At 44.9% G+C, this 19,598-nt stretch overlaps 1 protein-coding gene across 4 annotated transcripts in view; it reads right to left on the reverse strand.

Moving 5' to 3' along the window:
• IL10RB (interleukin 10 receptor subunit beta) overlaps nucleotides 1-19,598 on the reverse strand; it is a 48,293-nt gene that overhangs the window by 25,513 nt on the left and 3,182 nt on the right. For all 4 annotated transcript variants that reach the window (XM_058427126.1, XM_032176285.2, XM_032176284.2 and 1 more), the window contains 4 exons: nucleotides 12,058-12,215; nucleotides 8,914-9,080; nucleotides 5,587-5,734; nucleotides 503-660 (listed from right to left, as the gene is read on the reverse strand). In XM_058427126.1, coding sequence (XP_058283109.1) covers nucleotides 503-660; nucleotides 5,587-5,734; nucleotides 8,914-9,080; nucleotides 12,058-12,215 — 631 coding nt within the window. The remainder of the gene's footprint in view (nucleotides 1-502; nucleotides 661-5,586; nucleotides 5,735-8,913; nucleotides 9,081-12,057; nucleotides 12,216-19,598) is intronic.

Consider the following 19,598-nt stretch of genomic DNA (forward strand, 5'->3'; position numbering starts at 1 on the left):
ATAGCCTTCCTAAAGTCCAGGAAACACTACCCAGAATTTCAATTGCTCTCGTATATTCCAAAACTGGAAATGTGCCTTTCCTTCCCCCTATTCTCTCCCTCTGGCGATTTCCTGGCATTTAGCCTCCAGTTTTCTCCTTCTTCCACACTGAGCTCTGTTTTTTCCCCTCCTGCCCTAGAACCATCACCTTTGCTCCTCAGGGACCTGGGGCTTTGGGCAGTGAAGGCTGGAGAAGGAGCGATGCCCTAGGTGCAGGGAGGGCTGCTGGACAAACCTGCACCCCTTTCCTCGGGGCTGTTCCTTGACCTCAGACTTCCCTGAAACGGTTACAAGAGAATGGACCAGCACACAAGATGGGCGTGCGTGCGTGTGTGTGTGTGTGTGTGTGTGTGTGTGTGTTTTCCTGGAAAACATGTTGTCTGGAATTGGGCAGCCCTAACTTGAAAGGAAAGCTCTTTCCAATCAAGGTTTTCAAATCCACATCTCACTCCATCCTACCTACCTCTTTCAGGTGCTGTGGAAGAGAATTCCTAGGGGAGAAGGCGTACTTTGTCTTCTTGTAAACGCACCACAGCAAGGCGAAGCAGCCGAGGAGTGCCAGGCAGACCACGAAGACCGAGACCATGAGGATGACGGCCACCATCCAGGAGGGGACCGTTTCTGCCAGGGATAATGGGCATGTTACATTCTTGTCACAGGTCGGGTCACAGTGATCCCAAGAGCATTTTAATCATCACAATCCCTGAAAACAGAGCCTGTACGTTTATCTTGGGGGACGTCTCAGAAACAGCAACTGGTTGGAGGACCCAGAGGTTTTCGAAGAGTTTCACCCTTTTCCTATCTTCTCCAAAGTTTGGTTTCTGGAATTATTGCTGATACACATCAAAAGAATAACAAGCAAGAATTCTGATCCACTGTACCTACTGGCAGTGTAGCAATGGGCCTCCCTGGTCTGGATATACCACTTTTGCCTTGACACAGTAAGTGAGACTCCCCTGGACACCTGAGCCTGAGTCAAACACAGGCACCATCTCATTCTATATTGAGAAAGACAGAAACTCTGCATGAACAACTCTATCCAAACCCCTGCACTAAGCCAGGTGTGGTGGCTCACACCTGTAATCCCAGCACTTTGGGAGGCCGAGGTGGGAGGATCGCTTGAGCCCAGGAGTTTGAGACCAGTCTGGGCAACATAGTGGGACCCCTTCTCTACAACAAAAAATTTTTTTAAAAAATTAGCTGGGTATGATGGCACACACCTGTAGTCCCAGCAATTTGAAAGGCTGAGGTGGGAGGGTCACTTGAGCCTGGGAGGTCGAGGCTGTGATAGTGAGCTATGATTGTACCACTGCACTCCAAGCTGGGCGACAGAGTGAAACCCTGCCTCAAAAACCAAAACAAAAGCCAAAACAAACAAACAAACCCCTGCACTAAGAGACTTGGCCAAACCCCAGCATAGCTTCTAGCAGGCCAAGGCCAAATCCCTAAGACGACCCAAGCCCCTTGAATTCCTGTCTGGAAAAACCCAAGGCTGCCTAAGGAACTTACCATTTGTTCTTCCCAGCCCCTGATGAGAGGCCTTGAGCTCTCTTTCGGAGAGCATTTATTAAAAAGGGCTTACAGTGGTGAATCCTTCCTCTGTCCCTTTGAGACATATATGTATCTCCCACAACCCAGGGATATTTTTCTCAACGATCTGAGAGCCATTCTTTTGAAAGCATCAGGAAGGACAGGGCCTCTGTCTCCCTGTCTCTGTGGGAGGGTAGACGCCTAGCCTTGATAAACGCCAGTTCACAGACACAGAGGGCCTCACGGCACTGATCCACCCCCTTAGCTGATTTAAAATTTTTTCACTTCCCTGATTCTGCTGAACTCCCCATGCATTCTTTCTTTTTACTCCCTCATTCTCCTTTTATTTATTTTCATTTTTGAGACAGAGTCTTGTTCTGTTGTCCAGGCTGGAGTGCAGTAGCGCCAACACGGCTCACTGCAGCCTCGACTTCCAGGGCTCAAGTGATCCTCCCACCTCAGCCTCCTGGGTAGCTGGGACTACAGGCATGTGTCACCATGCCCAGCTAATTTTTAAAATATTTTATAGAGATGGGGGTCCCACTATTTTGGCCAGGCTGGTCTCAAACTCCTGGGCTCAAGCGATCCTCCTGCCTTAGCCTCCCAAAGTGCTGGGATTACAGGCATGAGCCACTGCACCCGGCCCTCGTTCTCCCTTTAAAACACCTCTGAGTAAATGGAACTCGGCCCTTTTCCCAACTCCAGTCATTACTGAATAAAATGTTTTGACTGCTTTAACTAGTGTCCTGTTTTGCTTATCTTTGACAGAGTCCAGGATGTCACCTGGGTTGCTTGTGGTCCCAGCTCCCCTTGTTCGGCTCCAGGTCCCTCCTCCAGCTGCCCTGGCCACCTGATCTCTCTGTGCCCATCCCCTGCCAACCAGCACCGCCCTCATGAGCAGAGCATTTGGCTCTGAGAGGGGCCAAGAGAAGAAACACTGCCCGTGAAGAGCATGTTGTTTTAAAGGGACACAGGGATCAAAGAGCCCTGACACAGCACATGACCCTGGAGTTACAGCAAGTGCAGTCACCTGCTGGCACCACATGGTGCTTGTCACAGTGCGTGGCTCACAAGGGACACTCCTTAAACGTCTGATGGATGGAACTGGCGTCTGTATGAGGGAAGCGGCTGGAAGGACCTGAGCACTTGTGCCTCCCCCAAACCCATGGCCCTCGTTCTCTTGTGTTTTCATTCCCACAGGCGGCCTCCCATCTCCCCAGCTCCTGTCCTTGCGGGTTTCAGCACTCCTTATCCCAGTTCTTGGTTCTTGTTTGTTTCATGTACCGGAGCCCAGAAGCGGTGCCGTCTGGCCCACGCTTCCAGCATGTTCAGCTCAAACATGTGAGTCTGCTCTTGGTGATTCCAGGGTCATACGGCAGTGAGCTGGCTGGAGCGGCCCCCAGTCCACACCACAGCTGAACACGTGAGGTCTCCTTGGGATTTGACATCCCAGGTCTTGAGAAAGTTCCAGGCTCCTACTCATCCATCCATCCTTCCATTAACATTTCAGTAGTTCTCTAATTTGGCCCCGGGAGACTAATTCAAACAGGGATCCATGGGCCCCGCCCTGTTATTTTATTTTGGGTAATGAACCTCTGGGGCAGTGCTTGGGTCTCCTGGTGTCTCAAACTGGGGCATCTTAGCATCTTAGGCAAGGACACATCTGGGTGACAGTGACATGATTCAAGGAATGCTTTTGTTACTCACCCCAGATGGAGAGTTCCAGAAGGGGAAGGAGAGAGGACCCTGCTCTGCACAGGTTGTGAACTGTGGGAGAATCTCTAATCTACATCCTCTGTGTAAAGTTCTCTAACTTGTTTCAGATCCATCTGACCACACCAGGAGGCAGACTACTCTCTGCTGTCTTACCCACAGGGACACGGTGCCTCAGTTTACCTATGGTATTAATCTATAGGTAGTAAGTTACAGAGAACATAACCTGGGCTTAGATGAGCCTGTGTTCTGGTTGATCCTTTTCATTTACTAGCATTTGGGCAAGTTACTTAACCTCCCTGTTTTAGGCTGTTTTTGCACTGCTATAAAGAAATAACTAAAACTGGATGGCTGGGCGTGGTGGCTCATGCCTGTAACCCCAGCACTTTGGGAGGCTGAGGTGGGTGGATCACTTGAGGTCAGGAGTTTGAGGCCAGCCTGGCCAATATGGCGAAACCCCACTCTCTACTAAAAATACAAAAATTAGCTGTGTGTGGTGGTGGGTGCTGTAATCCCAGCTACTCGGGAGGCTGAGGCAGTAGAATTGCTTGAACCCAGGAGGCGGAGGTTGTGCCAAGATCGAGCCCCTGCACTCTAGCCTAGGCAACAGAGTGAGACTCCATCCAAAAAACAAATAAACAAACAAATAACTAAAACTGGGTAATTTATAAAGAAAAGAGGATTAATTAGCTCATGATTCTGCAGGCTGTACAGGAAGCATAGCGGTATCTGTTTCTGGGGAAGCTTCTGGAAGCTCCCAATCATGGTGGAAAGCTAAGCGGGGACAAGAGAGAGCAAGATGCCACATACTTTTAAACCGCCAGATCTCGCAGGAAGTCAATCACTATCGTGAGGATAGCACCAAGGGGATGGTGCTAAGCCATTCATGAGAAATTGGCCCCCATGATCAAATCACCTCCCACCAGGTACCACCTCCAGCACTGGGGATTACATTTCAGCATGAGATCTGGATGAGGGCAACATCCAAACTGTATCACTCTCTGAACCTTCATGTTCTAGTTTGTAAAATGGGAGATCCTTCTAATGCTCCCATTGAAAACTTGTGGGATTTAAATGGGATAGGTGTGTTTTAAGAAAAAATGAAAATGGTGTTTGATGAAAGCAGGTTTTCAATGGCTCATACCCTTTTGTTTTGTAAAATGTTTGGATTTTGTCAGTTCATGGGTGATTATTGGTATTTGCAAGCTATTTGAAATGTTTTCTTTTCTTTCCTTTTTTTTTTTTTTTTGAGGCAGGGTCTCACTCTTATTGCTTAGGGTGGAGTGCAGTGGCATGATTTCAGCTCACTGCAGCCTCTGCCTCCTGGGTTCAAACAATTCTCCTGCCTCAGCCTCCCAAGTAGCTGGGATTACAGGTGTGTGCCACCACACCTGGCTACATTTTGCGTTTTCAGTAGAGACAGCGTTTTGCCATGTTGGCCAGGCTGGTCTCAAACTCCTGACCTCAGGTGATCCGCCTGCCTCGGCCTCTCAAAGTGTTGGGATTACAGGCGTGAGTCACCATGTCTGGCAGACATGTTTTTCGTTTTGATCAAACTGCATGCCGCATGCCATGTTTCATCCTTCCATTGTCTGAGCTTGCTGAACCCTTCACCAACATCTTTAAATTACAGGAAGGCCTGCTGTTTGTATGCAGACACCTGGGCCACAGTTTTCACCAATATGCAACTGCGGTGTGTCTGCACATAAATATGCAATGTTTAGGCCCATGGGAACCTTCTCTCTTTCCTTCTCCCGTTCCTTCCTCCAAGCTAGAAGTGGTCCATATGGTGTGTGAAGGACTGTGTTGACATCCTGGTTCCCTGCATACAAGGGGCCCTGAATCAGGCAGCACTGGCTGAGGACGGCGGTCAGATTTCCTGACACTTGCTTCCCATCACGTGTCGGCAGGGGCTGGAGATGTGCCGCCTGGGGAGGAAAGACCTTTGGCGTATGTGACAGGGCTCGAGCTCTGCTGGTGGTCTTGGGAGGACTGATGGGCTTTGCTTTAGGGAGCCTGGGATGGCAGAATAAGTACTGCCAAGGGGGGCTCATGGAGGCAGACCTCGCTCCACCAGATAGAAAAGGTTTCTAGCAACTCCTTTGATCTAAGAGTGAATGAGCTGCCTCAGAAGCGGGTGTGGTCCCCTTCCCAGCATGAAGCTGATCAGTCAGGGCTGAGAGACAATGTCAGGGTGATAGATTTCTGAACTGAGCTGGAGTCTGAGTTGGATGCAGTCATGTCTAGGGCAGGTGTCTATAAAGCTGCTTAGGGTGCTTAGCGGAGGTGCATCTCAGGACTCACCGTCATTGGTTGTTTGCTCACAGACAGGCTTACTCCATTCCCCAGCTTTGTTCCGATCGGGAAGAAACCCTCGAACTTGAACACAGTAAGTTGTCCATGGCTCCAGGTTTCTGAGGACCTCAAAGTCATACTGGGGAGTAATTTGAAACTAGTAATGGAGACAAAAATAAGAACATGACTAAGCAGTGAAAGGGCACCACCTTTTTTTTTTTTTTTTCACATTTACCAGTTATAATAGCTGTTTTAGACTTAAAATAGGAAGGAGCAGGTAGCAGGTGCTCCTCTCAGTTCAGGGACCCTGAGGCCACTCAGGGGGTGCATCAAGGACTGACAGTGGTGCCCACAAACCATTTTGGTTCCCGAATTCTCCAGCTTAAATGACACACAAGCCATCACTTCTTTATTAAAAAAGATAAAGCAGGCCAGGTGTGTTGGCTCATGCCTGTAATCACAGCACTTTGGGAGACTGAGGAGTTTCAGACCAACCTAGTGAACATGGCAAAACCCCATCTCTACTAAATATACAAAAAATTAGCCGGGCGTGGTGGCGCATGAGAATTGCTTGAACTTGGGAGGTGGCAGTTGCAGTGAGCTGGGATCACCCCACACTGCACTCCAGCATGGGTGACAGAGCGAGACTCTGTCTCAGAAATAAATAAATAAGTAAATAAATAAACAAAATAAACCGGTCTTTTAATTATTATTATTTTTGAGATGGAGTTTCACTCTTGTTGTCCAGGCTGGAGTGCAGTGGCGTGATCATGGCTCACTGCAACCTCCGTTGCCAGGCTCAACCAATTCTCCTGCCTCAGCCTCCCGAGTAGCTGAGAATACAGGTGCACTCCACCACACCCAGCTAATTTTTTTGTATTTTTGTAGAGACGGGGTTTTGCCATGTTGGCCAGGCTTGTCTTGAACTCCTGACCTCAGGTGATCTGCCCACCTTGGCCTCTCAAAGTGCTGGGATTACAGGTGTGAGCCACTGCACCCAGCCACAATTGGTTATTTCTCTTTTGGGGTTGGGGTTGTTGACAGCATGCCTATATTCCTTTATTGCATGAGGAGCTAAGCCCATGGGGGTCAATAATTGGATTAGACTCATGGAATATATGAAGAAATGGTTTAACTTCTAATAAGTAAATTAAAAGACCAAAAGCAAATCAAAGCAACAACTGAAAAAAATGGCAGCTTGCAGTTCCAGAAGTCCAGTGCCTCTAAAACCTTACAATGCAAATTTTTTCAAACATTAAACTCAGAGGCAAGCAGGTAAGGTGGTGGCATAGCAGTAGAGGGACCTTCTCAATCCCTGCTGGGGCTTTTTCTGCCCTTTCACGTCTGGGCAACTTCTGGTTTTATCTTCTCACTTTCTCCCAACAGGAAGAAAGAATTCTCAAAAGCCCTTCATGCTGTGAGTTTAGGGACCTAGTCTGGCACCGCCTCAGGAATCTCTGCATTCTAGAGGGGAAGCATATAAGCCTGTATTGATACAAAAATTAGCTGGGTGTGGTGGCGGGTGCCTGTAATCGCAGCTACTTGGGAGGCTGAGGCAGGAGAATCGCTTGAACCCAGGAGGCGGAGGTTGCAGTAAGCCGAGATCGCACCACTGCTTTCCAGCCTGGGTAATGACAGACTTCGACTCTGCCTCAAAAAAAAACCCCAAAAAACCCTGTATTGGTGGCACCACAGGCACCTGTGAGAGTAGCAGTGCAGTAGGCAGCCTTTCCACACTCGGTAAGTCACACTGAAGGCTGCCACACAACTGGCCGAAGGGAGATGACAAATGTGTAACCAGATGCCCGTGTTGTGGGCATGTGTGAGAAAAGAAGCTAAACAGTAAGTGGAGTTTGCATTCACACTTGCCTCAGGAGGCACCTGACCCTGCTTACTGTAAAACTGGATCCTTAATTGAGGTCTGCTGCTAGTTTCTGGAGGGGAGCGATCTGCTCTTATCTTTGTACCCCAGGGCTTAGCAGAGATGCCTGCATTTGATCAGTGATTGTGAGTATCAGAATTCATATGTTGAAATTTAACTGTCAATATGATAGGACTCAGAGGTGGAGGCTTTCGGAAGTGATTAAATAATGAGGGCAGAGCCTTCCTGAATGCCATTGGTGACCTTAGAAAAGAGCAGCAAGGGAGCTGTTTACATCCTTGCCCTTTGCCTTCCACCATCTAGGAGGCAGAGCGTGCCAGTGCTCACCAGACACTGAATCTGCTGGTGCCTTGATCTGGGACTTCCCAGCCTGCAGAACTGTGAGAAATAAATTTCTAGTGTTTATAAGTTACCCAGTCTGTGGTATTGTGTTGTGGCAGCAGGAATGGACTAAGACATTGCATCATTTAATGGAACATTTTTTGGGGAAAAAATTAACTTGAGATTTTTTGGGCTATGCAGTGTGTGTATATAAATTTAACTACATCATTCCTAAGATAATAAACATGGGTGATCCCATCTTCCCAAACACTTTGAGAATTAAGTGGTAAAATCAACATTTAATGTGGAAGAGATAACATATATGTAATATGACATACATAACATATATATAGGTCAGTTTAGGACCATGAATGGCATTCGGCTCAGAAACATTAGGTATCAGAATAAACCTTGACCAAGGATGAATAAAAATAACCTTAACATGTCTAGCAAAGAGGAAGGAAACCTCATGTACAAATGTACTAACCATATATACATCATTCCAGGCAATGGGATGAGTTTATATTTTCTATTATTTCATTAAATTCCCCAACAATCCTATGAAGTAGGTTATTATTCTTGTTTTATTAATAAAGTAAGTTATTATGCCCATTTTGCAGACTTGAAGAGGTTGGGGTCAAGAACATGACCAATGGCACATGGTGGCAGGGGCGATATTCCGATCAGATCTTTTGACTCCAAGCCCATGTTTTTAAAGAAATTGTCCCCTGAAGAATAGAGCAACTAGGGGCTGTCTTCACCATGGATGTCCTTGATTTGCGGTGTGTGTGGGACACTGGGGTTGAAGTCATGGGACGGTTGTCAATTTGCTTATCACCTAATTCAGCCAGCTCCAAGTTCCCTCAGCTAACTCTGACTCAACTGTGTCTTCCCCTGCAACTGCCCTTCAGGGAGGGAAAGGTCTGCTGTTACTGTGCAGACTTTGTCCTGAAAGTCTGCTCTAAACATATCCGTTAGGAGTCTGGGAAGCTTGAGCCAGAGATACCAGTAACCCCTCAGTCTGGGAAGCTCTTGGCTTACAGAGGACCAGTCCATAAGGTGCTGCCACCTTGTAAGATTCTGCAAAGAATATGAAAGACTACTACCTCTGAAATGCAATTAGCCAAGCTTACCTTTTCATCAGTACCGTTTTTCCAGTATTGCACATTATAAGTCCATGAGTTATACACATTCCTCATAGTCCAAGTTTCGTATTCATTCTCAATTTTAGGGGCTAAGAAACGCATATGTAAAGAATCAGCAAGTACTTCTACTTGCATTCCAGGGGGTCCAATAATGGCTAAGCAGAAGAACAAGCAAAATGACAATCAAAAATCACATTTTAAAAACTTCAACATTAATTTTTCATAACCATGCAGAACAATTAGTCCACAGAAGTACACTGCTTTGATATACTATTGTCATGACATTGATTGACATGGCTAAGAAGGATAGTTGGATTTAGTTTCCTTTAAAAAATCTGATAATCTTTGTCTTTATTAATGAAGTTTAGTCCACTTATGTTTATTGTGGTTTCTGATACATTTGGAATTATTCCAGCTACATTATTTTGTATTTTCTCTAAGGATTTCTTTTTAATTTTCTATTTTATGTTTTTGGTGTCTTCTCCTCTTTTATTCCTGTTTTTTGTTGGCTTGAATTTTATTTCCTTTTTTAGGATGGAAGCTACAGATGGCATCTCTATTGTTTTTAGTGGCCACCTTTACATGTTTAACATATATAATTAACCATATGTATTTCCAACAATGTCCAAAGCTGTTTCCCTTCTGAATGCTCTTTTACTAGATATTCATGTGGCTGGCTCCTTCACTTCATTTGGGTCTCTGCTCAAATGCTACTTCCTCAGAGAGACTGTATCTTACCATTCTATGGAGAAGCTCAGCTCCCATTACTTTCTGTCCTATTACCTTGCTTCAGTCTTCTTAAGAACCACAGTCACTACCTGTCATATAATATGTATCTATTTATTATCTGTATTCCTGATTAGCACATATATGCTCCATGAGGTATTTTGTCTCGTTCATTGTTGTAGCTGCAGTGTTCAGAATGCAGCTGTTACACAGATGTACTCAATAATAACTATAGAATGAGTCACAAATGGTTCCGGGCAATCATGGTGTTTGAGTTATGTCCTGTATTCTTCTTCGGCTGCTGTTACTTTTTCAGGGCTGTTAAAGGACCTGCTTATATCATTCTAAAGTGCTCGTCTGAAAACCAGACAAGAAAACTTGTTGGAATACTTTGCCAAAGCAAGTATAAGCAGGTTATGCATGATGCTTGGAAGCACTTTCCTATCACTAAAATACATAGACTTCAAGAGGCAAATCTCCAATACTGGGTAGTAGTTGCTAAGAGCACAGATGCAAGAGCCTGGGTCTGAATCCTTACTCAGCCACTCATGACCTATATGACTTTTTGACAAGCTGCTTAACCCTGTTGTTCCTAGGTTCTAAAGAGAACTTCCATGGATGGGAGCTAACAGAATTTGGGACAAGTTAGGACATGGTAAGCCAGTTAGCAATTATAGGAGCAAAAACTTGTACTTTTAACTATTGTGAAACTTACTTTTCTGTTCATCTTTGTTTTTGTAAAGGTACCGTTAGAAAAGATAATCTAACTTTGATAATTTATGATTCCAAAAGTAAGATGTTTTTACCCAGGCTTGGGATGGAATTGGGAAAGGGAAGAAAGGCATCCTAGCCTCATTCTCTACCAGGGAGGATGTAATTGTGGGGGTCATGGGGGTCCAGAGCAGGGTCTGGCATAAAGACCGCTCCCCATATAGAGACAGTTCTTTTTTTTTGAGATTAAGACTTCACTCTGGTCACACAGGCTGCTGGAGTGCAGTGGTGTGATAATGACTCACTGCAGCCTTGACTTCCCAGGCTCAGGTGACTCTCCCGCCTCAGCCTCCCAAGTAGCTGGGACTACAAGCACACTCCACCATGTCTGGCTAATTTTTTTTTTTTTTTGGTATTTTTTTTTTGTTTTTTGTAGAGATGGGGTTTCACCATGTTGCCCAGGCTGGTCTTAAATTCCTGGGCTCAAGGACAAGCGTGGTGGTTCATGTCTGTAATCCCAGCACTTTGGGAGGCTGAGGCAGGTGGATCACTTAAGATCAGGAGTTCAAGACCAGCCTGGCCAACATGGTGAGACCCCCGTCTGCACTAAAAATACAAAAAAATTTAGCTGGGCATGGTGGCAGGCACTTGAAGTCCCAGCTACTCAGGAGGCTGAGGCACGAGAATCACTTGAACCCTGGAGGCAGTTTGCAGTGATCTGAGATTGCGCCACTGCACTTCAGCCTGGGTGTCAGAGCCAGACTTTGTCTCAAAAAAAAAAAAAAAGAAAAGAAAAGAAGAAAATTCCTGGGCTCAAGTGATCCACCACCTCAACCTTCCAAAGTGTTGGGATTATAGACGTGAGCCACCATGCCTAGCCAGAGACAATTCTTTTAGTGCTTTTCTCTATGTGAGTTTTGAAGGGCTGTATGTGAATTTTGTGAATCAGGTTCTTTTAACCTCTAATCTTCTTTACTCTCTCAATTGCTAATATATGGTTTAACTAGTTTTCAATTCCTGATATTCTAAATATGCTCATCTCATATTTAGGGGACTGTGGTGGTCACCATGACCCTCCAAATCTAACCTGGGAACAATTTTTTTTTTTTTTTTGAGACCAAGTCTCGCTCTATTGCCCAGGCTGGAGTGCAGTGGCGTGATCTCGGCTCACTGCAATCTCCACCTAACCTGGGAACAATTTTTGATGCTGACCAACCAGTCTGACCCAACCCACCTGCCATCAGCCCTATCCTTCCCTCTGTCCTTCGCTCTGGGCAAGCTGTCTGTGTGCATCAGATTTTCCATCTCTACACCTGCCTTCATTCTTTTGCCTATCATGTTATATTTCTTTGTTTAAGTCATAATTCCATATTGACTTTCTCCCAGAAAGTTCACCACAAGAATCCTTCCAGAACTTCTCCTTAACAGCACGGGCCCCAACATAGTCACATCCTTGAGGCACTGAAGGTGTTAGATTTATATTTACTTGTTGCATTGATGATATGCCTATCTTTTTCTGTCTCTCCCATGAATTTCTTTAGGGATACAACTCTCTTTATTATATTCCTTAAGCTCCTTGTGCAAGGCCATCCATTTGTGGGCCCTCAAAGAATTCTTGTTGATGGACCAACCGATGTGGAAAAAAACAAGGCAAGATGATGACATTACAAAAAAAGGGAAAACAAAATGGCTTACTGTCATCCACAGGACAGAAGGTGATGTTTACCCAGTCTGAATGCTCATCTGCAAATTCAGCCCTGACTCTCAAGGTGTGGTCACCATACTTGGAAAGACTTGAGAAATCACATTCCGTCAAGGTAGTACTCATGCATTTATCTTGGAATATCCTATAACTACACAATCAAAAAGATAGGTCAATCAGGAGAGTTCTAGCATCAGTCTCCCTGAGGCTGACTGGTACTTAATTTGGAGGCGGCAGGGCGGGAGTGGAAACTATGTTAAACACAGAAATAGGTGTCTTCGACACAGAACTTCTCAGAGACTTGAACATCTTAACGACTACGTGCCTCTCCAAGGGGCTGAGTATTCAGCATACTTGACCAAGAAAGCTTCCTTCCTTGATTATGTATTTTTGAAAGCAGGGGCACGTGATTTATGAGACATTGATTTACAAAGATTTACTAAAATAAAGATATTACAATGATTTTCAATAAAGTCATGCGCCGCATAATGACATTTTGGTAGATGACAGACCACATATACAACAGTGGTGCCCTAAGATAAGGATACTGTATTTTTACTGTACCTTTTCTATGTTTAAATACATTTAGATGTACACATACCTCATTTTATTGTGATTTGCTTTATTGTACTTCACAAATACTGCATTTTACAAATCGAAGGTCTGTGGCAACCCTGCCTTGAGCAAACCTATAGGTGCCATTTTTCCAACAGCACATGCTCACTTCATGTCTTTATGTCACATTTTGGTAATTCTCACAATATTTCAAACCTTTTCATCACAATTATATCTGTTATGGTGATCTGTGATAAGTGATCTTTGATGTTACTGTTGTAACTGTTTTGGGGCACCATGAACCACACCTATATAAGACAGTGAAATTAGTCAATAGATGTTGTGAGTGTTCTGACTTCTCCACCCAATGGCCACTCCCCTGCCTCTCTCCTTCTCCTCGGGCCTCCCTATTCCAAAAGCTGCAAATGATTAAGCTTAGTGAGGAAGGAATATTGTAGGCCACAACAGGCCTCTTGGGCCAAACAGTTAGCCAAGTTGTGAATGCAAAGGAAAAATTGTTGAAGGAAATTTAAAGTGCTACTCCAGTGAACACATTAATGATAAGAAAGCAAAACAGCCTTATTGGTAATATGGAGAAAGTCTCAGTGGTCTGGATAGAAGATCAAACCAGCCACACCATTCCCTTAAGCCAAAGTCTAATCCACAGCAAGACCCTAACACTCCAATTCTGTGAAGGCTTAAAGAGGTGAGGAAGCTGCAGAAGAAAAGTTGGGGCTGGGTGTGGTGGCTCACGCCTGTAATCCCAGCACTTTGTGAGGCCGAGGTGGGCGGATCATCAGGTCAGGAGTTCAAGACCAGCCTGACCAAAATGGTGAAACCCCATCTCTACTAAAAATACAAAAAAATTAGCCGGTGTGGGTCGGGCGCGGTGGCTCACGCTTGTAATCCCAGCACTTTGGGAGGCCGAGGCGGGCGGATCACGAGGTCAGGAGATCGAGACCATGGTGAAACCCCGTCTCTACTAAAAAAAAATACAAAAAATTAGCCGGGCGTGGTGGCGGGCACCTGTAGTCCCAGCTACTCGGAGAGGCTGAGGCAGGAGAATGGCATGAACCCGGGAGGCGGAGGTTGCAGTGAGCCGAGATCGCGCCACTGCACTCCAGCCTGGGTGACAGAGCGAGACTCCATCTCAAAAAAAAAAAAAAAAAAAAAAAAAAAAATTAGCCAGTGTGGTGGCATGTGCCTGTAATCTCAGCTACTCAGGAGGCTGAGGCAGGAGAATCGCTTGAACCCGGGAGGCAGAGGTTGTAGTGAGCCGAGATTGTGTCACTGCATTCCAGCTTGGGCAACAGAGCGAGACTCCATCTCAAAAAAAAAAAAAAAAAAAAAAAGTTGGAAGTTAGCAGAGGTTGGTTCGTAAGGTTTAAGGACAGAAGCCATCTCCATAACATAAAAGTGCAAGGTGAAGCAGCAAATGCTGATGTAGAAGCTGCAGCAAGTTATCCAGAAGATCTAGCTAAAATCTAGCTAAAATGATGAAGGTGGCTACTCTAAACAACAGATTTTTAATGTAGATGGAACAACCTTCTATTAAGATGTCATCTAGGACTTTCATAGCTACAGAGGAGAAGTCAATGCCTGGCTTCAAAGCTTCAAAGAACAGGCTGACTCTTGTTAAGGGGTGGTGACTTTAAATTGAAGCCAACACTGGATTACCATTTTGAAAATCTGAGAGCTCTTAAGAATTATGCCAAATCTACTCTGCCTGTGCTCTACAAATGGAACAACAAAGCCTGGAGGATGGCACATCTGTTTACAGCATGGTTTACTGAATATTTTAAGCCCAGTATTAAGACCTACTGCTCAGGATAAAAAGTTTTCTCTCAAAATATTACCTCTCATTGACAATGTACCTGGTTCCCCAAGAGCTCTGATGGAGATTTAAAAGGAAATTAATGCTGTTTTCATGCCTGCTAATACAACATCCATTCCGCAGCCCATGGGTCAAGGAGTTATTTCGACTTTCAAATCTTATTATTTAAGAAATATATTTTGAAGCCAGGCACAGTGGCTCATGCCTGTAATCTGAGCACTTTGGGAGGCCAAGGTGGGCAAATCACTTGAGGTCAGGAGTTTGAGACCAGCCTGGCCGACATGGTGAAACCCTGACTTTCCAAAAAAAAAAAAAACAAAAATTAGCCAGGTATGGTGTCACTACTTGGGAGGCTGAGGCAGGAGAATCACTTGAACCTGGGAGGTGGAGGCAGCAGTGATCCGAGATCATGCCACTGTGCTTCAGCCTGGGCAACAAGGTGAGACTCCATCTTAAAAAATAAAATAAAATGAAATAAAATAAAATAAAGAAATATATTTTGTAAAGTTATAGCTGCCATAGATAGTGATTTCTCTGATGGATCTGGGCAAGGTAAATTGAAAACCTCCCAGAAAGGATTCACCATTCAAAACGCCATTAAGAACATTGGTGATTCATAGGAGGAGGTCAAAAGATAACATTAACAGGGGTTTGGAAGAAGCTGATTCCAACCCTCATAGATTAAGGGGTTCAAGACTTCAGTGGAGGAAGTAACTGCAGATGTGGTGAAAACAGCAAGGTAACTAGAATTAGAAGCAGAACCTGAAGATGGGACTGAATTGCTCCAATCTCATGATAAAACTTGAACAGATGAAGAGTTGTTTCTAATGAATGAGCAAAGAAAGTGGTTTCTTGAGATGGAATTTATTCCTGGTGAAGATGCTATGAACATTGTTGAAATGATAACCAAGGATTTAGAATATTACATAAACTTAGTTGATAGCAGGGTTTGAAAGGATTCCAATTTTGAAAGAAGTTCTTCTGTGAGTAAAATGCTACCAAACAGCATCTCATGCTACAGAGAAATCTGTCGTGAAAGGAAGTTAATTGATACAGCAGACTTCATTGTCATCTTATTTCAAGAAACTGCCACAGTCACTGCAACTCAGCAACCAGTACCCTGATCAGTCAGCAGCCATCCATATCAAGGCAAGATGCTCCACCTGGAAAAGGATTATGACTTGCCGAAGGCTCTGATGATTGCTAGCATTTTTCAGCAAGTAAGTATTTTAAAATTAAGCTGTGCACATTTTTTAGACATAATGCTATCACACACTTAGTGGACTACAGTATAAACATAGTTTTTATATGCACTGGGAAATAAAAAAATTCATGTGACTCACTCTATTGTGGTTTTAGCTTTATTGTGGTAGTCTGGAACCAAAACTGCCTTATCTCTGTGATATGCCTGTATACAAATACCATTGTGTTACGATTGCCTACAGCACTCAGTACAGTAACATGCTATACAGGTTTACAGCCTGGGGCAATAGGCTAAACCACATAGCCTAGGTGTATACGAGGCTACACCATCTAGGTTTGTGCAAGTTCACTGTATGACGTTCACACAGCAAAACTGTCTAATGACGCATTTCTCAGAATGTATCCCAGTTGTTAAGTGACCCGTGACTGTCCTGTCCTATAAATGGCTATCATTGCAATTACTCTGGAAAAATTATAAAACAATTCATCAGTCTCAGTCAGAACACCAGCCCCGACGGCAACCGCTAAAGGGATCATGACAGAAAGTGAAGTGGAAGAAAACAGATGACATTTGGACACGCCTGTTGGATGCTAGGGAAATACAATCTCCTGAATCTAAGCTCACAACAGCCAAGGAGGTGTAGTTGGCTCCACGTGATCAAAGGAAGCCCAGGCTCTCATCCTGCAAAAAGTGAGGAGCTGGTCCGGCTCAGTGGCTCACGCCTATAATCCCAGCACTCTGGGAGGCCGAGGCAGAGGATCACTTGAGCCCAGGAGTTTGAGAACAGCCTGGACAACGTGGTGAGTCCTTGTCTCTATAAAAAATAAAAAAATTATTTGGGTACAGTGGCATGCGCCTGTAGTCCCAGCTACTCAGTAGGCTAAGGAGGGAAGCTCGCTTGAGCCTGGGAGGTGGAGGCTGCCGTGAGACGTGATTGCACCACTGCACTCCAGCCTGGGCAACAGAGTGAGACTATCTCAAAAAATCAAATTAAATTTAATTTAAAAATTTATAAAATAAAATAAAAAAGTGAGGAGCTATCTGGTCCCCCAAGGCATCTTCTGGTGCAAAAACCAATTTGGTTGCTCCCAGAAGTGATAATGAAAGTGATGGTGATAAAAATAACAACAGCCAACATTTATTAAGTACACAGGGGTCAGGCGTGGAGAGCCTAAGAAATCTGCCTAACTGAACTCAGATCTGTTTGACTTCATAGTCTAAGGTAGCACATCACACCTCACAGCATTCTTAGTGATACCTAGAAAAATCCCTTGCAAAAAGTAGATAGAGATCATTGGGATCATGCTATTTTTTCACTTAATATACCACAAATATTTGTCAATCAATCATTTCTTCACGGCTGCTTAACATCCCATCATTTGGAAAATCCAGCGGTCATTTCATTAAGGGAGTTTTCTCACATGTGGCCACATTTTTTTTCCTCTCTCCCTTCTTTCTTCCCTCCCGCCTTCCTTCTTTCCAACTCAAGTCCAGCTAATTAAAAAAAAAAAAAAAATTGTACAGACAAGGGGCTGCTATGTTGCTCAGGCTGGTCTTGAACTCCTGGCCTCAAATGATTATCCTACTTTGGCCCCCCAAAGTACCGGGATTACTGGTGTGAGCCACCATGCCTGGCCCATTTCCTTCTTTTAAACTAATGCATCAATTGTCCAGCATGTGCAGTATTTCAAAAGTTGTTTTGCAATAACTTCTTTTTCACTAGGTTTTTTTTGGTTTTTTTTTGTTTTTTTTTGAGATGGAATCTCACTCTGTCGCCCAGGCTGGAGTGCAATGGTGCAATCTCAGCTTGTTGCAACCTCCGCCTCCTGGGTTCAAGTGATTCTCCTGCCTCAGCCTTCCGAGTAGCTGGGACTACAGGTATGCACCACCATGCCCAGCTAATTTTGTATTTTTAGTAGAGATGGGGTTTTGCCATGTTGGTAAGGCTGGTCTCGAACTCCTGACCTCAGGTGATCCACCCACCTCGGCCTCCCAAAGTGCTGGGATTATGGGCATGAGGCAACGCGCCTGGCCTTCACTAGGTTATTTTTATTGCATGTACAAATATTTCTCCCCGCATTAAATAGGTAATATGACCCATTCCTCATATTTACATCTAATTGTTTTGGATGTTTTTATATTAAAATCACCAGTACATCCTCTGAAGTGCCCCCTGCTCTGGCTGCCCCGCCCCAATGCACACAAACAACAGAGAGTTTGTGCTATGCAATTGCTCATGCTAAACTCTAAACAACTCTTTTGTAGAGCCACATGAGGGTAATCACATCTTTAGGGGTCAAATATCTTCCCCAAGGACACACCCAGCACAGATTTTGTTTTCTCCAGCACATGCCATACTCACTCTGTAGTTCCATGCCGGGGAGACCCGGAACCCAGGTGTGGATACCCTCATGAAGTCACTTCATGAAGTCATTGGGATCACTAACATAAAAGATAAACATGCAAAGCCAAGTGCCTCGACTATAATGGCAAAAAAGCATGGCATGGGCTGGGTGTGGTGGCTCATGCCTGTAATTCCAGCACTTTGGGAGACTGAGGCAGGTGGATCACTTGAGGCCAGGAGTTCAAGACCAGCTTGGCCAACATGGCGAAACCCCACCTCTACTAGAAGTACAAAAATCAGTTGGGCATGGTGGCATGCACCTGTAGTCCCAGCTACTCAGGAGGCTGAGGCAGGAGAATCGCTTGAACCCAGGAGGTGGAGGCTGCAGTGAGCAGAGGTCGTGCCACTGCACTCCAGCCTTGGTGACAGAGTGAGACCCTGTCTCAAAGAAAAAAAAAAAAAGGCCGGGCGCGGTGGCTCACGCCTGTAATCCCAGCACTTTGGGAAGCCGAGGCGGGCGGATCACGAGGTCAGGAGATCAAGACCATCCTGGCTAACACACTGAAACAGCCTCTCTACTAAAAAATACAAAAAATTAGCTGGGCGTGATGGCGGGCGCCTGTAGTCTCAGCTACTCGGGAGGCTGAGGCAGGAGAATGGCGTGAACCCGGGAGGCGGAGGTTGCAGTGAGCCGAGATTGTGCCACTGCACTCCAGCCTGGGCGACAGAGCGAGACTCTGTCTCAAAAAACAAACAAACAAAAACAAACAAACAAACAAACAAACCCAAAAGCACAGCACAGAACAAGAAAAAAATAAACTACAGGGGAGACAGACAGAGAAGAAAGTTAATTTTCCAAAGTAAAATCTCTGTGGCTACCCAGACTGAGTAGACAAAGCACAGAAAGCAAATGATAAAGCCAATCAGTACTAGAAAACGCACATCGGGAAAAAAACCAATTATAGAATATGCCCTCCTTCAATCCTTGGGACAGCTGACCGTACTGGACTATGGACTGTAAATTAGATACAAGTATTGTATGAATGTAAAAGTTCCTGAGCTTCTCACTGTACTATGTGATGTAAGAGATTATCCTTGTTCTTGTGAAATACACAGTGAAATATTACAGCACAAAGGGCATGAGAGAGAAAGAGGAAGGGACAGAATGTGACCAACATTAAAAACTGGTGAATCTGGGCCGGGCTTGGTGGCTCACGCCTATAATCCCAGCACTTCGGGAAGCCGAGGCGGGCAGATCACGAGGTCAGGAGATAGAGACCATCCTGGCTAACACGGTGAAACCCCATCTCTACTAAAAATACAAAAAATTAGCTGGGCGTGGTGGTGGGAGCCTGTAGTCCCATCTACTCAGGAGGCTGAGGCAGGAGAATGGCGTGAACCCGAGAGGCGGAGGTTGCAGTGAGCCGAGATTGTGCCACTGCACTCCAGCCTGGGCGACACAGCGAGACTCCGTCTCATAAAAAAAAATAAATAAATAAAAATAAAAAATTGGTGAATCTGATTGCAGGCTATCTGGAAATTCTTTGTATTCTACTTAAAATTTTGAAATGTTCTGTTAGTCTGGAATTATTTTGAA

Source organism: Hylobates moloch, unplaced genomic scaffold (assembly GCF_009828535.3).
Source record: "Hylobates moloch isolate HMO894 unplaced genomic scaffold, HMol_V3 SCAFFOLD_14, whole genome shotgun sequence".
NCBI classification, from domain to species: Eukaryota; Metazoa; Chordata; class Mammalia; order Primates; family Hylobatidae; genus Hylobates; species Hylobates moloch.